Raw genomic sequence first — 25,292 nt, forward strand, 5'->3', positions numbered from 1 at the left:
GTGGTCACGTGATCAAAACAACTGTCAAAAAACCATCATGGCAGATTAGACATTTTTGTAGAACGGTTGTGTTTTGTTATGTTTTCTATTGCGATTATTTGAGTGGATTTTTCATATGTGACCCGTTAATATGATATCGTCAATAATATCCCGACTGGTTATGTAAGTATAATTTTTTTTAAGCGTACCTATGACTGGCTAATTCATATGAGAGTAATAATTTTTCTTTGTTTGAATGTGGAAAACAGATTATTCCCGACGTCTAGGTTGCATCTGCTTAATATTTTATGCGTGATAAGACATTATTAAATTATGTAATAAATAATTACACATAAAGATGTTGATTTAATAAGAATATAAAAAGTCAGCTGGTAGAATCTTCGCTACCTACGCAAGAAGAGTTTTAGTTTGTCTAACCGTAATTATTTTCCGTATTAGTCACAGATAATATTCTTTATTCTATGAAGCCCTTTGTCTTCTTCTTCTCATCCACTTACCTTGACATGACTTGTTTCAATTTCAATATTACGCCTAGATAGACAGTACTTTATCATAGAAGTCTACTTCGATAGAATATGTGTACAATATTAATAAAAAAACATAAAATTTAAGTATAAATAGAAAACATTAAAATGTATTTTAAATTCTTAATGAATTAATTAAACAAATTAAAAATTTTAGGACCTAAATAAAACAAAATGGTTAAAAAAACAGCTCATGAACATAAATAAAAAACAATTAATTTTATTTAACATTGTCAAATTGTTTTATTGTACACAAAAAAACTACAATGTTATTGTTATTTAATCTCTCTATTGCCTATCATTTGTTTATTAATTATGAAATTTATTAAATATTTATCATTTTTTATTATGAAATATCCCTACATTACGAAATTAATTCACTAAGACACATTTCATTGTTAATACATTTGGAAAATGGCCAATGGTATCTCAATCCTATGCAATTAATAAAGCTAGGTTTCAGATGTGAAGACTCACATTATGTAAAAGATTATGGGAGTTATCAGTTCATTGAAAGTCATTGTTGTCATAGTTTTATATGTTCCCTGTATTATTAGTATATTTATAATGCTGAGTTAAGATGTACAATTATAATCTTTCAGTACAATTGAGCATACTTATTATATACATTTATTTCAAATATTAATATTTGTATAATGTATTCATTTTATTTATCTACAAAATGGAAAAGAAATACCTTGAAAATAATGCCTTTGTTTGGAGTTAATGTATTGATCCTAAAAAGGTACAACTAGGACTTAGCTTTTGCTTGTGTCTCTGTTTAAATATAAAAATCTTCAAATCAATTTAAAATAGTATTTATTTATTGTGGTGCTTAGATAGAACTATGATGTTTCACATTTATAATTACAGTATAGCTATTACCCTGCCGGCTGCCATAAAAACAATAAATTCTACATTTTAACCTATACAATGTTGCTTGACTTCATCCTGGAATTTAAAATTTTCTATAAAAGTGAGAACTAGTAGAGATAGCATTTGAATATCTAATCAAACATGTTTGATATTTTAATTTTAAATAATATTAATTTTCATAAAACCAAATAAGTTACTTATATATTTTAAAAGACAATATAATATGCAATTTTTATGTCCTGTCTAATAATCTAATAGTCTTAAAACAGAAACTTGAATATATTCAAAGAAATATATAGAAATTAGTAAAATTTAATATTATTTGGCTATTTTTGGAACTACAGATTACACATAATTGCAAATGGTATGAGTATGATGTCAGAAAGATTTGTGATAAGCAAATCTGCATTACAAATGTGGGTAGCCTTTATTTGAAGCTACATATCCAAGATTATGTAACTGACAGTTATGTTGGCAAACTATACCACTTGTATGATGATAATTAATAACAATGTACCCAAGATGTACTAAAATTGCATGATCTTAATCCATGCTTTACAGCTGTTCTCATCAATTAATATAAATTTAATTAATTCAGTTTTATTATTCTACTAAACTATAATTAATCTACTCAAACTAAAATCTTGTAATAAACAAAAAATATTTATCATCCTAGCAAAGGGATTGATTGGATATGCTGAGAAAATAGTTTTATAATGTAAAGAAAAATAAATTATACACACACGCCCATCATCCCCGAAGGGGAAGCTGTTAGTTTGATAGGCAGCGAACCAGTCGCTATATCATAATTTCCAGATTGCGGGTTTATACTGAGTAGAAAAAACCAATATCACTGCCCGAACTAGGGATCAAACCCAATACCTCAGCACTCCAGTCTTACCACAATACAACTATGCCACTGAGGCAGTCAAAAAAAAATAATAATTCATAAATAAAAATATTCCATAAATTTGCATATACAGTGATTATTTATGTTATGAAAATGTAAATATAAATTGTTTTCATGCTTTGTTCCACGCGTTTACAACAAAGCCACCAATAGAAGTCACAATTGGCAATGGTCCAATCATCTTGATTTTGGGATTGGCCAGCTGCTCTAAATTTTGGCAACACCGCGCCTCATGTAACTCTTTATCTTATTTTCACCTCCAGACATCACCGAACTTTCTTGCCAGACAGTATATTTCCAAGTTTTTTTCGAAAAGCTATTATAAGCTGGTGTAATATTATCTGCCAGGAGACGTTATACAAAGGAATACCGGGCTCGTCGACGGTTAAGACATTCGTCATCAGGGTATCCCGATGCACTGCCGGGTGCTATTTTCGGCAAAGTTCGGCCGTTCGCCTTTGCCGTGCAGTTAAGCTTAGTCGGCGCTCACGACTTGCGCCCGCGCCGCCGCTGTTCTATGCAACACAAGTGAAGTGCGTTGACACGTAACTGTAGAGTGAATCATTATCGACGTTCGGTCTTCGCGGGATTTGTTTTATTAGTGTCTGTTCCGAGTGCGCTCAATCTGTTCACATTGTCAGGTCGTACACCTTGACTCCGACACGTTAACGTTACCAATGAGAACTGTTGTATCGCCTTTTTAGGTCCAACCTCGGCTGAATTACGTGTACCTTTACCCAGTTTTGCGGGTGACATAGTTTTGTATTGTATAAGTTATTTATTTTTAATGTCGTCGCGAACGAAACTCGATATAAGAATTACGATATATTACGAAGATCACGTAGTTGTGATATACATATAGTTTGTGGTATGTAATTATTGCTGTGATTTCTTAATATAGGATGAAAAATACAATGTGTTTATTTTTCTTTGCCTAAGAACTAGAAGTATACATAATATTCTAATCATGTCATATTAATTATTCTAATACGAAGATACGCGTTAATACACAGTTGTACTACACGCAGGGTACTGCTCGACCAAAATAACTGGCATAATTAACAGAATTGCCGTATGACGTACTAACATCGTATGTAGGTACGGACTGTGAAAAACAAGTAAAAAGCAAAACCTTGATGGATCATATAGATAGACAGATGTCAAATTAGGGCCTTTGTTTTAAATTTTATTGATGATACAATATCTTTGGTATGTATTAAATAAGAAATAACATGAAATGTTTGTAATCTTTTAAGATACTAGCTGACCCGATAGATGTTGTCCTGTCTGGGCTATGAATATTAATTCGAGCTTTAAGGGAAATTTTAGGGACTAAAACGATTTTTCAAAAGTCTAATTCATGAAATGCACGAACTTTCGAATGCACAAAGTTAAATAGTCGTTACGTTTCTGAAATTTTCTAATTTTCTGAGCAATTCTCTTAATTTTTCTTTCCATAATAACCTACTACAAAGTCTTAGTATAAATCTTAAAAAAATATGTATGAAATCAGTTAAGTTGCTCTAAAGTTATGGCGTGACATAGAGAAATAAGGATTTCTTTGTATATATTAGAGGATATAAATCTTGAGATTGTTTTGTTTAAAATGGTTGCATTTATTTAACATAAACAGTTGCCTATGCAAAAATGTCACAATACTGCTAAGTATTGCTTTACATCTGAAATAGTGATGATCCCCTTTATAGTCCAGTTAATGATGCAAGTTTCCGTTGTTCACAATACAACAGAGGAAATTATTGAGGTCGACATGTTCATTGGTTCGTCATGATGAGGTGGCCTGAACATTCCTGGCGATATAAAATATTTAGTTGAAAATTATACTTTATGCAGCACACTTATATTCAGCCTTAGATATAATTGGAATAGATAAAATGACAAGACAGATAATGTTTTTATCGAAATCGCCTGAATCATATTAAAGAATTTAATACCTAAGTTAAAACATACGAATTAAGGAAAAGTTATATTTGTGGTACATAAGATTGCTATTATAAAACTCACCTTATTTTTAAAACTTATAAAATAATTTAGCTTTTGATGTAGTTCACCTTCACCTTCAAACCACTTTACTGCGATAAGGTATGACGCATCTGTACGAAATATTTAATACTGTTACCATATACAGGTCTAATATAATGTAGACCAAAAACGACCTTGTTAAAGTTATGACTGTCTTTGTTCGACGCGTGTTTATGAATACGTTACCAATTTCTTAAAATCAGTCTCGTTGAATATTAGGTTTGTTATTGAAAGGAGTTATTTTAACGAATGGTGAAGTAATTTGTAATTTTAATGATCCACGCTTGACCGCGTGTTACAATACACAGGAAGTTTTACCGCTGTTGAGTCGACTTATCGGTTTCCATTTTCCAACTGCTGCCTGCTTTATAAGTGATAATTGTTTTTAATGCGAACGTAGGGTTAGTACTTCCTTTCCGGTTATAATCACGTATTCTAAACGTTGATTGTCAAATTCAGTTTGCGTCGTATTTCCAATAAAAAGATGCAATATTGTTGCTCTTGTCCCTTATGTTCCAGTGACAAATAAAAAAAATACTTATTTTAAATTATTGTTAAACTTTTATTAGAAAAATATTGTTAAGTATATTCAATTGGACTACATCTTCCATCATGCTTCCTTTTAATTTTCTTAATTGCCCTGTTTACATAAATTATAAACACTAGATAGTTTTTAAATTTCGTTTCAATACAGCTACTTACCGCCGTCTATTATTTTTAATTTTAATACGAAGGCGTACAAAGAAAGTAGGTTGCATTTATACTTCTCAGTTATAACGCGTTCATAATAAAGCCACGCTCAACTGGCTGTTACATCGACCCTGAAGAAGTGATGGTACGTTGCGCCCGTGCCTTATTTGGTGTATAGACAGCTCGTCTGTAGAAAGGATCCGTTTCGTATCGGTATAACAGGACGCATTATAACAATAACGTGATCGGAATATAGGCTATGTTAATAACTAGTTTTCTACGCAATTGCTTTACAATTAATGTTATGCAATTTTACAACTGACCGTCGATTGGTTTGGTTTAACAAATAATTTGCAATGAATGATTCATTCGGATATTATAATAATATGATGAATAAATATTATTTATTTGATTAATTCCACGTGGCCGCAGAAATGATTAGCGTTTGTTTTCGTTATATTACTAAATGTAATGTAATAAATATCTACATTGATTCAAAAATATGCTAAAATTTTATACAAATCGGTGTTTTTTGAAATTGGAAAATAATATTTAATTTTAAAATTTCACCGGCTACGGAAACTTGTTGAAATCAAAAACACGACTTAAATATTGCATCCACGTATTGGTTATCAAAGAACAATGGATTTCTAACATCGCATGCTTTGAGATGAGTTTCAATGCACCGGCCACTGCATCCGAGGTTCTTGACCTACATGCACACGAGTTTATTTTTGTAAATAGATTATAACCGGTTGGTTTCCTACAAGCTTCGGATCAGTTTATCGGTTTCGAAAGTTCCTTTTTATAATTTGGGATTGTTATAACTTTCTTGAATGTTTTCTAGTTAAGTAACTAACTAGTATATTGTATAGGTACTTCGTGTTTTTTCTTGCCTGTTCATTGGCTTAATCAAATAGTCCATAGGTTATGTGTTGGTCTGAATAAAAATTATTGATTATTTTATTAGTACGTGCTTTGTTTCACCGAACAAATTACCTGAGGGTGAGTTAATGTCACAGTCTATAGACACCAAGAAGCCGCGGATACTCTGTTGACTTATAGAGAAATAAATGGAGCTTAGGCGGCTTTTGGGCGTCCATCCTCCGAAAAGATTAAATGAAAAGTGCTAAAACTAAGAGTTTTGTTTACGCCACGTTAACGCATCAATTTGCTTTCGTTTAACTATGGTCAATTTGCACTTCAGTATATGATGTCATTTAATTTATTTCAGTAGTATATTTATCCATTTCTCTGAATGTAGTGCTGTTACATCATTTATAATGTACTTTCGTCTGTTACTAGAATACCACGCAAGCGTTTGCGTCAGGCACGATACCTGTCTACTTACTATATCTAGGGGTGTAATGCTTGATAATAAATGTCTTGAGCATTAAAGAATGTAAATGTGTATGGAGTGTAAGATTTTAAAATACATTATACATTAATGTGAGTCTACGGGAACTGGAATTATATTCATATGCTAGTATGGGAAATGAGAATGTTCTATTTATAATAAGAAATTTTATTACTTATTGGTCCCTATTTAGTATAGGTAGGTAAATAGTAAGTTATTCCTTTGTATGGTTGAATAAATAAAAATGTATTGCTTTTTTAAGTAATGGAATATATCTAATTCAAATAGAAAAAGAGATTGTAGACATTGCCTACAACGTTTAGCGTTTATTTATTATGTGTTTGTATTAGTTGCTAGGCGGTTGTGAAACTGAACTAAATAGTTCACACGTGCGCGGTGATCGTTTCGCACCATGTTCCCGTTCCATTTTTATCCACATTTAGTGAGTTCCACTTCCTTTGACACGAAGCCGGACTTCACACTATATTTTTACAGATAATTCGTGACATACAACGTTTTATAGGACTGATTTACGATGGCACCATTAATGGTATCTTGTCCCGAGCTACGAGCGTGGATTTCGTTTCTGAGATAGTGACATCATGCACTTTTCTCGTTTCTGTGTTTGACTGTTATTCAAGAGGAATACGTGTGAATTTATAAGCTTCTGAAATTGGTACTTGCGTTTCTAATAAATGTTTGATAATCTATTTGTGATTCAAAATATATTTGTTTATATTACTACTCAACGTTAGTTTAAATTCTTACATCCTTCAACGGTCGTTCAACTTTTATACACAGACTTAAGTTGTAATATGGTTTTTCTTTACTTTATTTCCTATCACATTAATAATTACAAAACAAAACACAACGTGTTTACAATGAAACTAAATACAATGCTGATTGTTGTACTATACAATACATATCGCACATATCTTTAGTATGAACGATGCATCTGCAATCCAATTGTTTATTTTTAAAACCGTCCACCTTAGTGTGACCCAAGCTACCGCTGTTTGTCTCGGCGTCCGCTAAGATGGGGTGGTTCAAATTAAATTGGCAATGTCATAAATGCTAGATGCCCCTTGTCCATTTTATTATTCATCATTCTACGTACATACTCGTCTTGCATTGCTCGCTTCCGTCTTGTTTGCTTTGCAAAATGATCTGATCCTTCGTGGATTTCTCTTTATTAGTGTATTGTAAGATCAGGCAGTAGGCACCCAATGTGGTAGCCCACTTTCAGTCTTAACGCTAACTCGTTAAATTTTCACGCAGCCGTGCACACCACCGGATTGTGAACGTGTACCGTGTAATACTTGATATGCGATATTGCTTCTTTTAACTTTTTATTGACCAAATTAGTTTCAATTATCTGCTGAAAAATATATCGCCATTATTGGTTTCAGTACTTCATATAAGTTAAAAAAATATTATTTCTATTAAGCCTGTCATCCCACAGTACAATGAAAAGATGCAAAAATATCTTGTTCTAGACATTTTCTGTTTGCTCCGCCCACGTCTACTTACGGTGTCCCCGGCGTTAATGGGTTTTAATTTACACACAAGTGGAATCATCACCTCAGGAATTAACCAATTGTGGCCATGATAGGAAAAAAATCAATTGAATTTTTTCAGTACCGCAAATTAGGAACCGATTCGGCAACAGTCACTCAAGGACATATTGTGTACATTCACTATTAACTTTACTGGCTGTTGAGAGGTCAATAAGATTGAATCAGTTCAGAGCTATTGATTTACAAGGTGCCTAATAGTACACAGATTGCAGACAGATCTTGATTGGGTCAGTCTCGTTTGAACAGCACAGGCGCGAGCCCATCTATTTCAAATCAACTAGCACCGTGTGCTCGGACGGACAGTAATAAAGTTGGTGTACACTCATTGGTCGCAAACTGTTTCGATGTCGCTGTTACCGTATCCATGGAAGCGGGTCGCACGCGTAACCGTGACGACAGCCTTCGCCTGCCGGCACTGAGCCTCGGACTGTCCAGCGTCCGGTTTATTGTCAACAAGTGCGAATCAGAGTTTACTCGCGTACTACTCACCTCCGAACTCGAAAGCCGTGAACTCGAAAAATCCACTGACGCCGAAAGCGAATACGATGACTCCCCTTTCGTCAGAGCGAAAGGCCGAGTCTGGAATAGATTTGCTGTGAACGTCGGATTGGCATTAGGCGGATGCGTACCCAGTGTGACGATCGGGAATTTCGGTGTGTTTGCCGTGACTACGGGACTGATTGCGCCGAAAATGATTTCATATCTGGTCATATATCCGTTTTGCAGATTGGTATTCGGAACTCTCTATCCGGCTTATGCCTCCTATAAAGCTGTGCGGACGAAGAACTTGAAGGAATACGTGAGTACATTTTCTGTTTTTATAACTTGTCTAGTATTAATTTTGTCTATTGAATTGTTTGGGTGATAAAGATAAGATTGAAAGTGGTTGGAAAGATAATAGTAATGCATGATAAGAGTATATTCCATAATACGCAAAAAACATGATTTTTTAAGCAATACACATAGGTTTTGCAATTATAGCAGGATACAGTAAACTCAATAGCGGAGTACAAGTATGGCCTTGTTATGGCTCGCGTTCACATTGAAACGCTTCAGTTCCTGCTGTGTCCTTTGCCTTGTTCCCGACGCTCAATGTGCAATTAGTCTGGATACCCTGTCGGTATATTGGAGTTATGATTTTATAACCAGCGCCTATTTAAGGCAACTTGAGTAGGGCTTTAACAACATAATGGGGTTTATTTTCTGGGTTGTAATTTAAAGACCTTTAAAACATATTAAATAATTTTATTTGGTTACTTCGGTATTACAACAGTCTTATTAAATTTTACCTACTCTAGGATCGACGTATATTTCACCAACTACACAAAAAGAAATTAATACATATAATTTTACGTCAACATACATAGATTGAATAAATTTTCCCCCACACTCGACAATTCCGGAAATAATCTACGAGCAACCACCCGTATTGATTTATGAACTCGCATGTTCCAGGTAAAATGGATGATGTACTGGATTGTGTTTGCGCTGTTCACGTGCACGGAGACGTTCACGGATGTATTCCTTTCGTGGTTCCCGTTCTACTACGAGGTGAAGATAGTGCTCGTGCTGTGGCTTCTCTCGCCGGCCACCAAGGGCTCGTCCATACTCTACAGGAAGTTTGTACACCCGGCGCTGTGCAGGAGGGAACAGGTGAGTTGTGATCTGATGGCTTAGAAATATGATGTATCGTGTCTAATGAATCATAGGAGAAGATTGAGGCATTTCTAAGCAAGTCAAGCTCTGTTATGGTGATCTTTTTTAAATTAAACCCTTGATAAATCTTATGACTAATTCTTTTTCGTAAGTATTTATTTATGCTCACTCAGAGCCTCGTAAACTTATCAAAAGTCAAAGTTATAAAGTATCAGGTAGTGTTAGAAATCTTCTTCCGTCGGTGTTATGTTTACAAGACAGCGGTGTTGTTTGTGAGGTTGAGATCACGTCTTTCTGCGGTTTGGACTACTTTGGACTGATTACTAAATAATAATTCGGTGAAATATATAGCTCATATAGAAGCAATTTAAGAGGAAAATATACCTCACACAGCAGAAATTTAAGAGGAAAATTGATATTTGTTCAAATCAGGATTTAGGAGGAATTAGGTTTATTTACATAGTATAATTTAACTATGATAAAGTTGGCTACAAGTAAAAAATATTAATATGGAAAAAGAAACTATCAAAACATTCTATTTATTTACTGTGGCATATGGCTTAATTGTATTAATATTTCAAGAGAAGAAAATATGTACTTCAAATTTTTCGCGTTGAAACCTATTGATGGCATGCCACATTACGGCATTGGCGCTAATCTACATTTTCCTGTATTGCTGCCAATTATATTTCAGTACCAATCATTGGTAAACATGATAAACACCAATCAATTATGTGCGCGAGAGCATATTGTGAACCTGAGCTATTTTGTTAATGGATGTTTTAGAACCACATTACGACAAGGTTATATTTACCATAGAAACAACTTTTCTAAAGTTAGTTATTATAAGATTAAACACACGAGGTTTATGATAGATTTTTAATACGAGTGTGAGGAGTGATTCGCATGCCTGCCTATTCGCATGGCCAACAAAAATATTTTCATACGTTGCGAGTGTGATATCGCGTTTCTATTTCCTTAAATTGATTATCATGTATTAAAAAAGTATAACAAATGCTTGATATTTTCTTACATTATTTGTAGGGAATTGTTATTTACAAATTTTATTTATTTGTCCGTATTGGTGTGTGATAATGCGCTGCGTATACGGTTACTGCGGTAAACCAATGTGGTTATTACCGAGATGCGCAATTTAATAATAATCTTTACATTCTTGTAACATGATAATTATCGGTGATATCCAAGTAGTATAACAGATGAACTTCATAAATAAAATAAAATAGTTGTACCTATTCGAAAAATGTAATTTACTTACATTAAATTATATTTATTAAGTTATTGAAACTAGTATTGAGATATACGTAGTTTGCGACTATGGGATGGATGTAGGCTAATTTCTATCTCAGGAAAATATATAATGGTACTTTTATCTCGGAAAACATTCTCGTGGGCGAATCTGCGGGCTATAATCAATAGAAGCTTTGTTTTTAACAAAATAATTTCTCTTGTTTTCAGGAAATAGATGAGTATATCGCGAAAGCCAAAGACCAGGGTTACCACACCGTGCTCAACTTGGGCACCAAGGGCGTTAACTATGCCACCACCGTCATAATGCAGACTGCCATAAAAGTGAGTGTTCGCAACCCTGTCGTTTGAGGCATGCTTTTATTTGTATTAATTACGTCATAGAACGCTTTATCGAAATACACGCTGAAATTAGAAATTGAAAAAACATCTTTAGAAATTGCACAGAAAATTCGCGCAACTAGTTCATACAATTTCAGCGTATATTCAGATCAAGTAGAGTTCCTTGAAGCTGTATTAAACCAAGGTTAACAGCGGGCCTTAACACTTAACAACATCCAAGTGCGAAGTGTTAGTTGGACAAGTTTGTGTTGTGTTCCTACCACTAAAGTTGTCACTTTGCAGTCAATATAGAAGCAACGGTGTGGCATGTTTGATAACAACATGTGATGTAAATAATGCGAGTACACACACTAGTGCTAATTTTTATGCACAGCTTACCAAATCGGCTTCCGAAAGCACTCAGCAAGCGTACATTCCGCGCCGCCGTTGTCATCAGGCATGACCACCGCATACGAACCATTTAATTTGCCATTACGATTTTAAATTCACATCGCAGCTTCGTTTTTAATTTGGTCATTTTTTTTTTAATTTTATTAACACGCTTTTTTAATTTCTCTCCCTTCCGACCCGGTCTGTTCCGATCCTTTCCCTTGCTGCTTTCACTCAGAACTTCAATCTGCCTAGTCCCGAGCAAGACAGGGAGGCGCGAGCTAGGCAGGCGATACGTGCCCGTGACGTCACCGACGGTTACCAAGACACGTACGAAGACCTAGAGTACCAACGCGCCGATAACAATATGCCGGGTATTGTCGAGATTGTCGAGTTGGACAATGGCGACCAAGATTACCAAGTGGGCGACGGGGATGCGCACGATCCAGATTACGATCCGGAACAGTCCGCGCGCAGCAGAGGCAATGTCGTGCGCAAGCGCAAAGTCGCGAAAGAGAAAAGACCTCGCAGCAAGTCCCGCGGCCGGCGCACGCGCAGCCAGGCCGCGCAAGAGAAGGAGAACAATGAGATCCTTGTCGACTGAATGTATTCTCGGAACGTAACTCAACTGTGATTCCTAGATTACTTTAGGCAACGATTAGGATTATTTTATCTGAAAGAACAGTGTAAAACTTATGTTGCAAGTTTCACTATTATACGTTTTAGATTAATAAAACAACATGTTTTATACTTATCAAATTAATTGTGTAATCTGTAGATTGATTCTTTGCCAAGACGTTCAAGATTATGTGGAAGCGGCCAATGTCGCGTAATGCGCGGGTCGCAGCGGAAAAAATAATTTGTCATGTATTTAAATTAACGAACGTCCGTTCTCGAGATCTCAACTCATTACCGATTTTAGTAAATCTAGCTGTGTAGGCATAAGCTTTCTGCGACACCGATGACTATGTGCGGAACAACATTTAATACCATGTAACCGACGCCAAAGTTTACAAGTACACTTCATTCTATTTTAGATTTCTGTTATCCTCTTTCCATTAATGTTCTTTGCTATACCTTTTATTATTATCGAGTTTAGACTTTTTTATTTACCATGTGATGTCTTGTTGTTCCAAAATGTTCGCACAATCTCAACGCAGTTCGTGTAGGCTGAGGTCAGGAGGGTGTAATTGTCAACGACATATGGGATTATATCGATGCCGACTCGCACTCGTGAGAGTTTAGATGTGAATCGGTAGAGTATCACTTCGTTATAGCTCATATCGCCATAGAGTAGGAACAAGTCACAACTCATAAAATTACGCCAGTCTGTCCTTAGCCTTACATCGCATGACGTGTTAAAACGATCCTAGTGTGTATTCTAGTTGTAATGATGAACGCATGTGTTGTAGATACACCTATATGTGTTGTGTTTTAGATATAGTAACGTGTGACTGAATTAGTTTAATTTCGATTACTTCCAAATAAAATATATCGATTTTGTCTATAATTACTTTTTGTACTTCGAATACCGTTAGTTATTTTCGCTTGCGCTTTGCCTCACAAAGCTTGCAAAGAGTACAATACGCAGATGATCACGTGAGTATCTTTATTGGTTATATACAATAATGCTTTAACGCCACAATGTGCGGTTTGTTACTAAGGGAGGGTTCGCTTTTATTGCCATCAATTAATTTATTAGCCGATAGCCTAGTTGGGTGTGGAACGGACTGCCGAGACGAATGTCCGCAGGTTGAAATCCCAAGGGCACACACCTCTGACTTTTCTGAAAAATTATGTGTGTATTCTTTGTGAATTTATCGTTCGCTTTAACGGTGAAGGAAAACATCGTGAGGAAACCTGCACATCTGAGAAGTTCTCTAAAGGAATTTCGAAGGTGTGTGAAGTCTACCAACCCGCACTAGGCCACCGTGGTGGACTAAGGCCTAATCCCTCTCAGTAGTAGAGGAGGCCCGTGCTCAGCAGTGGGCAAGTATATAATACAGGGCTGATATTATTATTATTAATTAATTTTACATTACTATTACATTTTTTTTATTAAGATGGTGTATGTATCTCATGTCGTGTCCGTGGGCAGGGCGGCGGCGGGCTGGTGCAGCAGCTGCGCAAGAGCTACAGCCTGTCGGACCTGACGGAGTGCTCGCCGCGCGAGGAGCGCGCCGGCGACGAGGCCGACGACGTGCTCGCCGAGCCGCGCCTCGTCCGCCGCGCCGCGCACGCGTGAGCATCACTACTAGCGCGCGGCGATTAAAGCAACGGAATGTTTGCCGGCAAACATGACAGCTACATGACATTACGGTGTGTCACGGGAATATAACCTTATATACTACATAATAAGGTTATTTTTCCGTGACACGCGTAATGTCTTGTAGCTGTCATGTTTGCCGGCAAACATTCCGATTCTTTAATGGTTAAACGTGCTTGCGTGGGTAATGAGCAACACCGTCAAGTGTATAGTACCACTGACAAATCTTAATACTCGATTTGGACATTATTTGGAAATTTTGCCACAAACAGTGAATGGTTCATCTGACCTGGTGGTAGTTCTCTTATATGTGAGAGTCCGCCTGAATAGGTACCATCGCAATGTCTATTTCGGCCGCTAAGTAGCAGTGTGTAGTCACTGTTGTGTTCCGGTTTGGATGACATTATAGCCAGTGTAACTATTGGACATAAGGAGACTTGACATCTCATGTCTCAAAATGACGAGTGCAGTGGAATATCAAACGAAAATTTGTAATTTAAGGTGTTGGATGGTGCTTCTATTGTTTATGGACGGTCGTATCGCTTACCATCAGCCGAACGGCAAGCTCGTCTCGTCATTAAAGCAATACAACAAAAGCAAAAAAACTTCCTTTTTAATCTTGGTTATGGCTACATGAGACAAACCAGGAGTGTTATGGAGCTCCGTAACCGTAACCGAAACTATCGGATATCCGAAATAAAAATATATCCATAACCGTAACCGTATCCGTTATAAAAGTTTCGGATAAGTTACGGATAATATGTTCCGACAGGTGTTTATTTCACCGCTCACGCGCTACCTGAATTTTGTATAGTTTGCTTGTTATTTTTAATTATAACATAACCTCATTCAAAAATAGTATTTTTATAGTATATATAGTATTTTTTATTTAGGAGTAGGTTGGAACTTAATTTAGTAAAGTGAAGGAAAAGTGTTGTGTTACATACTAAATTGATTTATAAGGACAAAATGCGTCCAAAGTAATTTAATTTGGACATTTTTTGATCAAGTTAAAGGTAATTTAGCAAAATGTAAACAGTGTGATAAAAACTTTTCACGGGGAGGAGGTGGCACTACTTCACTGAAACTTCATCTCAAATTAAACCACACAGGTTTTCCGAACACCCATGTCCCCCAATTAGTTCATCGATAATTAATAATCGACTATGACGACGAACGATAGTTAGTAATCGTTGCCCTAATGTATTACATAATATTTTTATTTTACTTTAATCTAATATCCGTAACCGAAACTATCCGAAACTAACGGATAATCCGAAATAATTACATATCCGTAACCGTATCCGAAACCGATATAATTTTATTCCTATATCCATATCCGTATCCATATCCGAAATTCCATATCCATAACATCCCTGAGACAAACCTAAGAGATATATTCATATTAAATATACAGTATTATACAAATTTAAAAAAGTGTAATTATCAAATTCTTTTAGTTGAACTACAAACCAGTCATGGCGGCGACAAGTTCTTGCACATACTATAGATAAGAGTGTTGCCAGTACCCGATTTAAAATTACTAAAAAATACCATATAAACATATTTAATCGACAGACTATAATTTTTTATATGGACACGGCAATCTGACGCCACTGCACATGATGGCAGTGACAGCCTTAACCTGTGCGAGGCTCTGAGCGACAGTTCTTTGCGGGGACTTCCGCCGATTAGTCTAAATAGATTTGCGTTCCTTCTGAGCGCGAGGCCTTAGGGCTAGGCGGTAGCTCTGTTCGTAAATACCTGATGGATGTGGAATGAGATATTATAGTATTAACTGGCGAGAAATGATTAACCCTCACGTCGAGATAATTATGCTTGTTTGAAATCGAAAGTAACACTCGCGTGGGCCAGAATAGTGGGTTTAAGACCATCTACATTGCGCACTTTTTAAAATTAAGTATGTTCAAAATACAAGGACTTAGGACAGTATAAGTGACTTCGAAATATATTATTTTGATTGAAAATGATAAGGCACATTTTGGACATAAAAACAATTATACTCTGTTACAAATAGTTTTTTACACATTGAAAATACCAGATATTTTTTTTTTGACTGTCGTTACCTATAAGTAATTTATGCCTATTATATTTACAGTGGATATTCGACACGTCGCAGCGCTTCCGAGTCGAATAATCGACAGCCGATGTACTTTCCCGAAGTCGACGTGGACGTCAGAAGTCCTCGACCTAACCGATTGGATGAACCTGATTTCAGGTATACACCTTTATGTAAACAATCATGACAAACTGACTACTGTAAATTTCGGAGATTGCAGAACATGCCAATGCATGTATATTGAATTATTGAAATATTGACGTAAATGTAAACGCTTGTGGAAGTTCACGCTCAATATATTAGTGCTCGAACTCGTTAGTCTAAGCCTGCTTAACGCTCCGTACTTGTTGCAGTCACATCAAATCGTCCGAGGACATAAGCTCGGGGTACTCCAGCGCGGACAACTCGGCGTCGCTGACGCGCACGGCGTCGCTCGGCGCGGGCGCGGCCGCCGCGCGCGCACGCGCCCGCAGCGCGCGCACCACCGTCACCGCCATCAAGCGCCCGCAAGCCGCCGAGGTCTGGTAACACTCTAAACGATACTACTCGATACTAGATGGCGCCACCGACACACATACTACTCCAAGGAGTGTTTCATGTCGATGGCTTTACACTTGACGTATTTGAACGAATATTGGCGTTATTTGTCCGACGCATTAACTTTGTACATTAAGAATACGAAGTCGATATCGCTTTGCACAAATGCGTAAAATTTCGACGAATACGTCAAGTTTAATGTGGACTTAAAAATTATAGATCAAAAGTTGATCTTTAATCATAGAGCGGAGTGAGGTCGGTAAATACTTAAATGGGTCTGGCGTTAATGTAAAATCCGCAAACACGCATAAAATTTGTGTTATTCAATTGCCCTAAACCAAATATATTTTTCGATATATGTAAAATTTTTCCTGTTCTGTACCGTCTATCACACCTCACTCTGTCGCTTGTAAAATTAAGAATTACATATTGAATTTTTTTAATTTAAAGTACCATTTTTTTATTCAATCAACTTTCACATAGATACAGAGTTTTTACGACATACAGTGTCGCATGTTATTTCAATAACAGTAATGGCGCCTCTGGTGTGACAAGTTGTAGTATTGTCTCCTTTAGTCGACGTTATGTGCTCCACGCGTCACCTTAGTGCTAACCAATATTTTGAGAAATTTTCATTAAAAAAAAACGAGAGTAATATATTTTTTACACAATCAATCACAATATAAATAAAGATCAAAAAGTTAAATCAATTCTTAGACATTTTTACTGTTTGTGGCGTGGGGAACACTTTTTATCTAATGTATAAAATGGAAAAGGATTTAAATATAAGCTATGTTCACACTGGTTTGCTTTTAGCTTCAACTTGCGTTTTCCTCTTACGCAGGCGCCATAACGTATAGTTGAACGCCAGCGCAGCCGCAGTCGCACGCCGACCGACGCGCATGCCACAGAGGAGGACGCAAAATGAAGCATAAATCGCACCAGTGTGCATAGCTATACCACTTGATGATGTTGATTAAGTTGATTTTGAGCAGTCATTAGATTTACATTAGTCATTTTGAAACATGGTCATATTTGAAGAGGAATTATGTTTATTCACATTACTTGTATTAACTATACAATGATTTATTTAAATACCGCCCAAAGTCAACTCAGTGTTGTTCATAATCAACAATCAAAGAGTAACTTATTATATTCGTTGTTATACAATAATATTATATTATAATCAAAATTATAAGTGTGCAGCTATTTGTATAGCATACATAATTAATTACTATGAATGAGTATTATGACATTAGGTTGCATATTTGTGTCTAGCATATCCGAGAGTTTAGCTCTCTTGTAAACAAATAAATTGTAGCTTACTTATTGCATTACCTAATGTTACACTTACGGGTACGGAGTCTAAAAAGACATTGTGTCTTGTAAAGTGGACGTTCTAGAAATAAACGTACCAACGCACGTTATTGCGCTTACATTTAGAGATAAACGGTCAATGTTCAGCGCATTGTGATTATATAGAAACTCTTATTATATAAAAAGAGGGTAAAAGCGTGTTCAAAGGATTATCACTGCCTGGTTTATTGATCAACACTGCCTTTGCACATTAGACATAAAAAAACAATACATGAAGTGTCTAAATGTGAGAGCAGGCAGTGTCTTAAGACCACAATACACCATTATTTTAGCAATAGCAATTTGCGAATTTTATGACATTTCGATGAGCCATAAAATCGATGTGTAACCTCATTCTTTAACTATTTTGGATACTGTGGCTCTTAAGTTTTATTATTTTAAAAGACAATTATATTTATCATTTATACAACAATAAAGATATGAATGACCAAGAATAGTACTGGGGGCACGGAGTGTTGAATCCTGTTCATATTTTAGCATGGCAGGGTAATAAAGGTGCTTGTTGGTGAATATACTCATAGGTGATGGACTGATAATATTGGCTCATATTAATATGCTAAATGTTGACGAAAAGGGTGGATGGATGTGTGGATGCTCAGTAATATACAGTATGTTATGGTGGTGCGTCGACGCTATAGCTTTGAAATGTTTAAATGTGTTATAAGAGTAACAAAACCAAAAAAAAATTAGCGTAGAAGCGGTACATTTTATAATAAAATTAATTCATAGTTGTGTAAAAAGTAATTCATCATGATCAGTATTGAACAAATCTGAATAATATTCTTTAATTACTTATTTTATTAGTGTATTGAATGCATGTTACACACCCCTATTTAATTAGGCATATGATTATATCTTAAAAGTCTGTTTACGCATTTATTAGCTTATATTGTTTATTTGATTATATTTCCTTGATATAGACTTAAGAACTTTTTATTTAAAGGAAAGTGAAGTTATCATCGAGGAGCTACACGACGACGATAGTTTTGAATATGCGAATATGCCCCCGCTTATTAATCATCCGTCTCCCTTATACTTATCCCATTCTGATCCTCCATTTATATACCAATATGTTGGTGACCAGATAAAAATAGTCCAAATATTAGGTAATTATCCCTTACAGACAAGTTCTAATGATCAAACTAACAATACAGATCACTGGGACCAAAAAGAAGTCACTCCTAAAGAAGCACCGTTAGATATCGAATCCCAAATTACGACTGGTGATACGAATGATATCTTTGAAGATACCCAAGAAATTATATTAAAAAACGAAAATGACGATGTAGACAATAAAACTATGCACGCTATTATTGATAAAAGTGAGTCAAAGGACAATGCAATGCAATCAAACATACTTGTATATAATCCTATATTGACAGTTGACAATAAAAACGAAGACATCTCCGAAAATGTTTCTTGTTCCATCCAACCAGAGGATAATAGAGAAACGAAGTCCACTAGTATAGTTAAAGAAGAACAGGAAAATGAAATTCCTCTTGGGGAAAATATATCGGAACAAGATACAAATACGAATAATCCAGATATATCTTTTATTGACGTTGATTCCGCAGAAAGCGATGATGAGGCTTCTTTTAGTACCCCGGATCATTCTCCTAAAAGTAAAAAGAAATTATTAAAAGGGAAATATGGAAAAGCAAAAGCTCCGCCACCTCCTCCCCCGACTATCATAGCAGAGAAAGAAAATGTGGAAGATGTTACTGGGAATGTTGCTGTTGATACATCTGAGGAAAGTTTAACTGACATAATAAAAAAGATGCCTAATTTATGTTTTAAAGATAGTGGGTTACATAAAGATTTACAAGTTGTAAATCCTATTGCTGAACAAAAACAAAGGCATAAATCTAGATCACCTGGAAGAATACCTAAAGGAAACAGTTCTGGTATCGGCAAATTATTACAGTTGCCTAGTAAATTAGCGTTTTGGAATAGAGGTGAAGATTCATCTAAGTCAGATAATGAATCAACTTCATCGGAATGTAACAGTAGAGCTTCTACAGTGGAAAAACAAATTATAGATGAATTTCAAAGTTGCCATGATTTAACTAATGTTGAAAATGTCCAAAATGATCCAATCAACATACCTCAAATCGAAATAACGGATTCACATTCGAATGTAAAAGAGGCCTTAGATTTAGACGGTGAGAATATAAACGAAGATTTAAAAGAAAAAAGTGACGCATTACAAAAACTCATTGACGCGACAATAGAGAATCACCCAGAATACAAATATATTCCCTTGCATGAAGATATATCAACTACATCAAAAAGTACAGAAGTTTAGATTCCTATACTCCTGACTCCATTCATTATAGCTGCAGAAGTTAAGCAGAACAGTATGTTTATTTTGTTTTGTGTGTAATTTACTAAGGAAGCATGATGTTGACACTTAAAACAGTTTTGTCATCATTCGCATATTCAACATTAGTGAAAACCACTAAGTTCCTACCAAAGCTTATAATTTATCAGTGTATTGTCGCAACTAAACACATAGTTAAAAACGCTTGGATACTTTGTTTTTCTGTTTTATATGTGCGCATTTTATACGATACTAATATTTTAACATGTTTTACTATGTGTTGAAGTTATTCTTATATCTTTCGGTTGTTATTTATGTATTTGTTTGTGTCTTTCATCTGTTTGTACAATTTTTTTTCTACCCGAGTGACTGTAGACTAATTAACATGTACTGGTGACACTTAATAAAGTTGCAACAAACACAAGAATGATTCGATGATATAATGATTTAAAATCTTAATTTTTGTACTAATCAAATATTTTAATCATTCTTTAACACTAGTAAAACTATTAAAGCCAAATTATATTTTGTTATTGATAGCTTTAATAAATCCACATGACAAAAACATTAGGTGGCACCATGCACTCTATAACCGATATGCTTTTGCTTTTTTGAGTTAGTTTTCAATTTAATTCTTTTATTTTCAGGCAATGCTGTCGGCCTCTGCTACAATCCCCCGCGCAAAAAAATCTAGTAAAAGGAGAACTCAATAGACAAATGCATACCCCAAATAAGTATATAATATTAAACCTTTCTTCATCTTAAAAGTCGCATCTTCATTGAGTTCTTTATTAAAACATAAAAAAAACTGAAATATTGCCACATATGATATACAACATTTATGTATTGCGCTGTACGAACTTAAATATACAGCTTATAGTTTAAATATATTCTTCATAAATAGCTATTAGACTATAATTTTTACATAAAAGTACTTTTTAGGAATCAAATTTCTATCCAGCATGACGCCTCAATGAAAATGCGCCTCTGTCCAGCTTCTAGTATCAGCGATTATAGTGAGCCCCAAAATCCACAGCATGATAAATGTTATGTAATTATCAGATGTTTTACTTAGCTTTCCCCAGACATCAGATATACAGCCATGCTTTATATTTCTAGCGATACAATACATTTGAAAGAAAAGCAACTGAATACTGCAATTGATAAATCTCTACTATGCTAATGAGATCGATTGTAGACAGTTAAAAATAGTTTATTAAATATGAGGTCAGACGGCATACTTATTTCACACCTCAATAGTTATTAAAACAATAAAATGTGTTGCAATTATTTATTGTCAGTCTTTATAGGCATAAAATGCACAATTTTATTGATAATGTATGGTTTATGAGGACATGATTCTCAATAATGATACTCGTTTTATCATGCATACTTTATTTCTATCATAGGTTTATAAAATAAAATTGAATTATTACCATTATATATTTTAAGCACAAAATTAATTTGTTTATGCACAATTTTAAAACGCAACAATATTTTAATAACAATGTATTTTTTTTATATACATTAAGATTATTAATGTATGTAATTTACATGTCATTTGCATTCTCATTGGTAAATTATATTTTTGCCAAAATTTGCCAAATATGAAACAGTAGACAAGTTGATGATTAGCTAATTTTCTTTATTAGTCATATTTATTAGAATTAGTTTGTAGAGAAAAAACACTAGTCTATAATGAATTACATTAATGTGGCTTCGACGAGGCTTTCATATCGATATTTAAAGAATTGGTGTGAATCTATTAGAGTGCATGTATGTTACGAAGATTCAAGAATTTATTTCGATTGTTAGGTATAAATAACTGTAACAATGTTGGCTTAATTATTATGTGGTTGTGTTAACACCTAGCCACATTTTTGAGCGTTAAGTGCTTGCTATTTACAGACTTGCACTGTTTAGTACTGTGGCATCTTAAGAATAGATCTTGAATGAATATTGGAATACAATTTAAAAGTAAGAAATAAGTACTACATTAAGTTATAAATTTGAATTTCCATTTTTCCAGACATAAAATATGTGTGTATAATTTAAATTTATTATTTAATTATCTGATCTCCCCACAACCACATTGAGTTCCTTTAAATAAAGAGTAAATTGTATGAATATAATTGTGATTTGCTAATATTGCAGTATTATGCATAATAATTTAGAAGAATAAATTGTAATTTGGACAAGAGAGTATTAATGATTTGGACATGTTTTGTGTTGTATAGCTTTTAATGTGTTTATGTGGATTCTCTTAATGACAATGTATTGAAGTTACCCTGTATTTTTATTATCTGTTGTTTGGTTGTGTTTGTCTTTACCAGATGGTTGAGTGGTCAGTTTTGCATAATTTTGTGTTTTAGTTTATGATATAAATGACTATCTTAAATAACTAACAGCAATGGTTTTATTTATTCAACTCCTCCAATTCTTAATTTCAGGGTATCCAATATAAATTTACTATGATCACTTTGGTAAGCATTGTTCAACAATTGGTGTTCCAATAAATTCAAAGATTCTCCATCCCATGGTTTGATCCAAAATAACAAGGAAAATAATTTATGGTAACTGCATGTATCGTTTGGAGCGTCAGATATTACAATGTTTGGTAAATTCTTCACAATCATGATTAATTTAGGTTTTATGACAGAGTTGAAAATATTGTTGTTTCGAACTGCAAACTTATGGAGTATGTCAATAGTTTGAACAGTAATAGAGTCGCCTAGTAATATATCAGGCAAGTTTTTGAGCCACATGCCATGGGCGTCAATGTTATGAAAGTGGCCTAATTTATCATTCAGGCTAATTTTACATAAAAGACTAAAGATCTGTTGTTTGAACAAACCAGAAGTTTTATTGAAATAGGTCCATACAATTTTTCTAAACAATGAGTCCATGATAGACGTGGATCTAGTCCAGCTGTTAATTTCATTGGAAAATATTGAATGCATAACCCTTATTACAATATCATTTGTCTCTTCCTGTGTGTTTTGGCCAAACATCTTTTCAATATAATTGAGAACTGAGACTATCTCCTTGTTATGTGACTTCATATTAACATTGGGATTCATTAAAATAAATAAATTACAGATCTCCAAATTTTCAGCAACTAACTTTGGGTCTGTTATGCTACTTCCAAATTCAGAACCCTCAGACTTGGCTTTGAGCCTTGTGTTAGTGACATATGGAAATAAATTAAGAAAATATTGTGTGAATTGTTGTCTATACTTCTGACAAAATATTGTCTGCATGTTGGAACTTGGATTCTTTCTGGATAAGTATTTGATTAGTTGCCACAGCAAGCATACTACTTTCAGAATGTGTTTGAGCAGTGATGCTCCATCCTCATTTATAACAGTTTCGAAATTTTTTTCTGAATTTATGTTAGGGCAAACTTCAAGCCATGTTTCAAACAACAAAGGCATTAAAGTGTCAATGTATTCCAAAAACTTTGCAACTTCATCTATTGGCTCCACTTCTTGAGACTTCTTTGATGAGAAGCAAGATAAATGACAAACAGAGACATAACTGGGATTGAATAATTTACAATGATTTAACTTTGTTTTGTCAAAGATATGAGTTTTGACAGCTACAGGTTTTTCTGTTTCATGCATGTTATTATGATGCACAAACTTATCTAAATAATCTTGAAGTCTATATAACACTTTGACTCTCCATTTTACGCTTGTTATTTGGCTTCCCATGTTCACTGTCAAAGTTCTTCCTGGTTTAGAATCAACTCTCAATTTTGAAATCATGTCTAGAAAATTTGGCATGATCTTATGAAAATGCTGTGCTACATTTCTTGGTGTACAAGACAATAGGATATCCAAAAATAATAAAGAATCTTCTTGTATTCTATTATCAATGTGTGTCATAGCACTTCTCAAATAAGTAGATATTATGTCAAAAAATGGATCTATGTTGTTAATGCTGGCATGTGATAGAATTATATGTAACACCTTTACAGATTCACGTCGTAACTGGAAAAGAAAAATAAACTCATGTAACAACCATTATATATCAGCTCTTAAGTACTACTGTACTTAAGAGCTGACATAACATAATCTAACTCAAAACAGTAAGTAAAAATGTTACATTCAAAATATAAGGTCTTTATTTTCTACTATTAAAATATTATAGAATATCAATGATAATAAGAGTTCTTGGACTTCACCATTAAATTATTACTTTTAATGTAACAATATAAACTATTACAATGCCTTATGTCTCCTAGGATTTTAAATTTAGATATTTATGACAATTCATTTTGGTGGTAAGATATATTTTATATCTGCCCAGATAGTGATTACCATATACAAGAAGTTAAACCCTCCACAGTGGCACATGTGAGTGTTTCGCGTTTGGGATCAGCCTGTGTATATCTGGTTCTAACAGGTCGGCATAACTGTGTTGACTGCCGAAGGGTAATCATATGTCTTAATTTAAAATTCTATTGGACCCCATTTCACTTATCATTAGGTGATGTGGCGTCACTTTGCCGTGCCAGTTTAAAAAAAATATCTAATTTCGTAAATTACAAATTAAGATAGGTTATAAAAATTATCATTGGGTACATTGTAGTACTTTTATTTATATTAAGTACTTACAACTTTCTCAACATTTAAAATTAATGGTGTAATTCCAAGGACAAGTTGGCCAAGGTTTCTGTCTAACACATTTGGATGCACTGTAACAAGTTCCATGAGATCTTTCAACGCTTCTGTTCTTGTATTTGTGTTGAAGTGATTTAGCCGAGATAATAATTCTTTAACATTAAGTTTTCTAGTGGACAGAGCCTCGGTAACCTCATGCTTTTTAAGTTGTTCTTTAATAACAATCTTTTTAACTTTAAAGTTTGTCTTGGTTACATTTGTTCCTTTCGGCAAGTCCTTTTTAGCTTTTAATTTGGTCTTGGCTTTCTCTGATTTCAGAAACTTCTGATAACGAGTTGCACCTGTCTTTGGCATCTTCAGTAAATAATATTGTTTTACAGTTGGCGCGAATTAATTGAATTTATCAATAAATAAAAATAAAGCCACACCGCAATATTTGCTTATTGACGTTTGATTGTTTTACCTGTCACAAACATGTGC

The 25,292-nt window shown here is 34.5% G+C and overlaps 2 protein-coding genes across 5 annotated transcripts; one reads left to right on the plus strand and one right to left on the minus strand.

Moving 5' to 3' along the window:
* Positions 1-22,592, plus strand: LOC115440854 (receptor expression-enhancing protein 1). Of its 4 annotated transcripts, XR_005112593.1 has the most exons (9): positions 1-162; positions 8,701-8,773; positions 9,430-9,627; positions 11,107-11,220; positions 13,706-13,848; positions 15,993-16,112; positions 16,307-16,472; positions 18,811-20,224; positions 20,835-22,592. XR_005112593.1 is itself a non-coding variant. In XM_037440295.1 (8 exons), the coding sequence occupies exons 1-8, from the start codon at positions 131-133 to the stop codon at positions 20,170-20,172; spliced, it is 2,208 nt and encodes a 735-aa protein (XP_037296192.1). In that variant the 5' UTR covers positions 49-130; the 3' UTR covers positions 20,173-22,592. The 4 variants fall into 4 exon arrangements, 3 of the variants coding, with proteins under 3 accessions (XP_037296192.1, XP_030021211.1, XP_030021212.1); XM_037440295.1 differs by having other exon boundaries at positions 49-162; positions 18,811-22,592; XM_030165351.2 differs by lacking the exon at positions 18,811-20,224 and having other exon boundaries at positions 49-162.
* Positions 21,465-25,292, minus strand: LOC115440856 (testis-expressed protein 10 homolog). The gene is made up of 2 exons (XM_030165353.2): positions 24,807-25,292; positions 21,465-24,179 (listed from the first exon to the last, which is right to left on the minus strand). The coding sequence occupies exons 1-2, from the start codon at positions 25,164-25,166 to the stop codon at positions 22,608-22,610; spliced, it is 1,932 nt and encodes a 643-aa protein (XP_030021213.1). The 5' UTR covers positions 25,167-25,292; the 3' UTR covers positions 21,465-22,607.

This window comes from Manduca sexta, chromosome 19, assembly GCF_014839805.1.
Source record: "Manduca sexta isolate Smith_Timp_Sample1 chromosome 19, JHU_Msex_v1.0, whole genome shotgun sequence".
NCBI lineage: Eukaryota > Metazoa > Arthropoda > Insecta > Lepidoptera > Sphingidae > Manduca > Manduca sexta.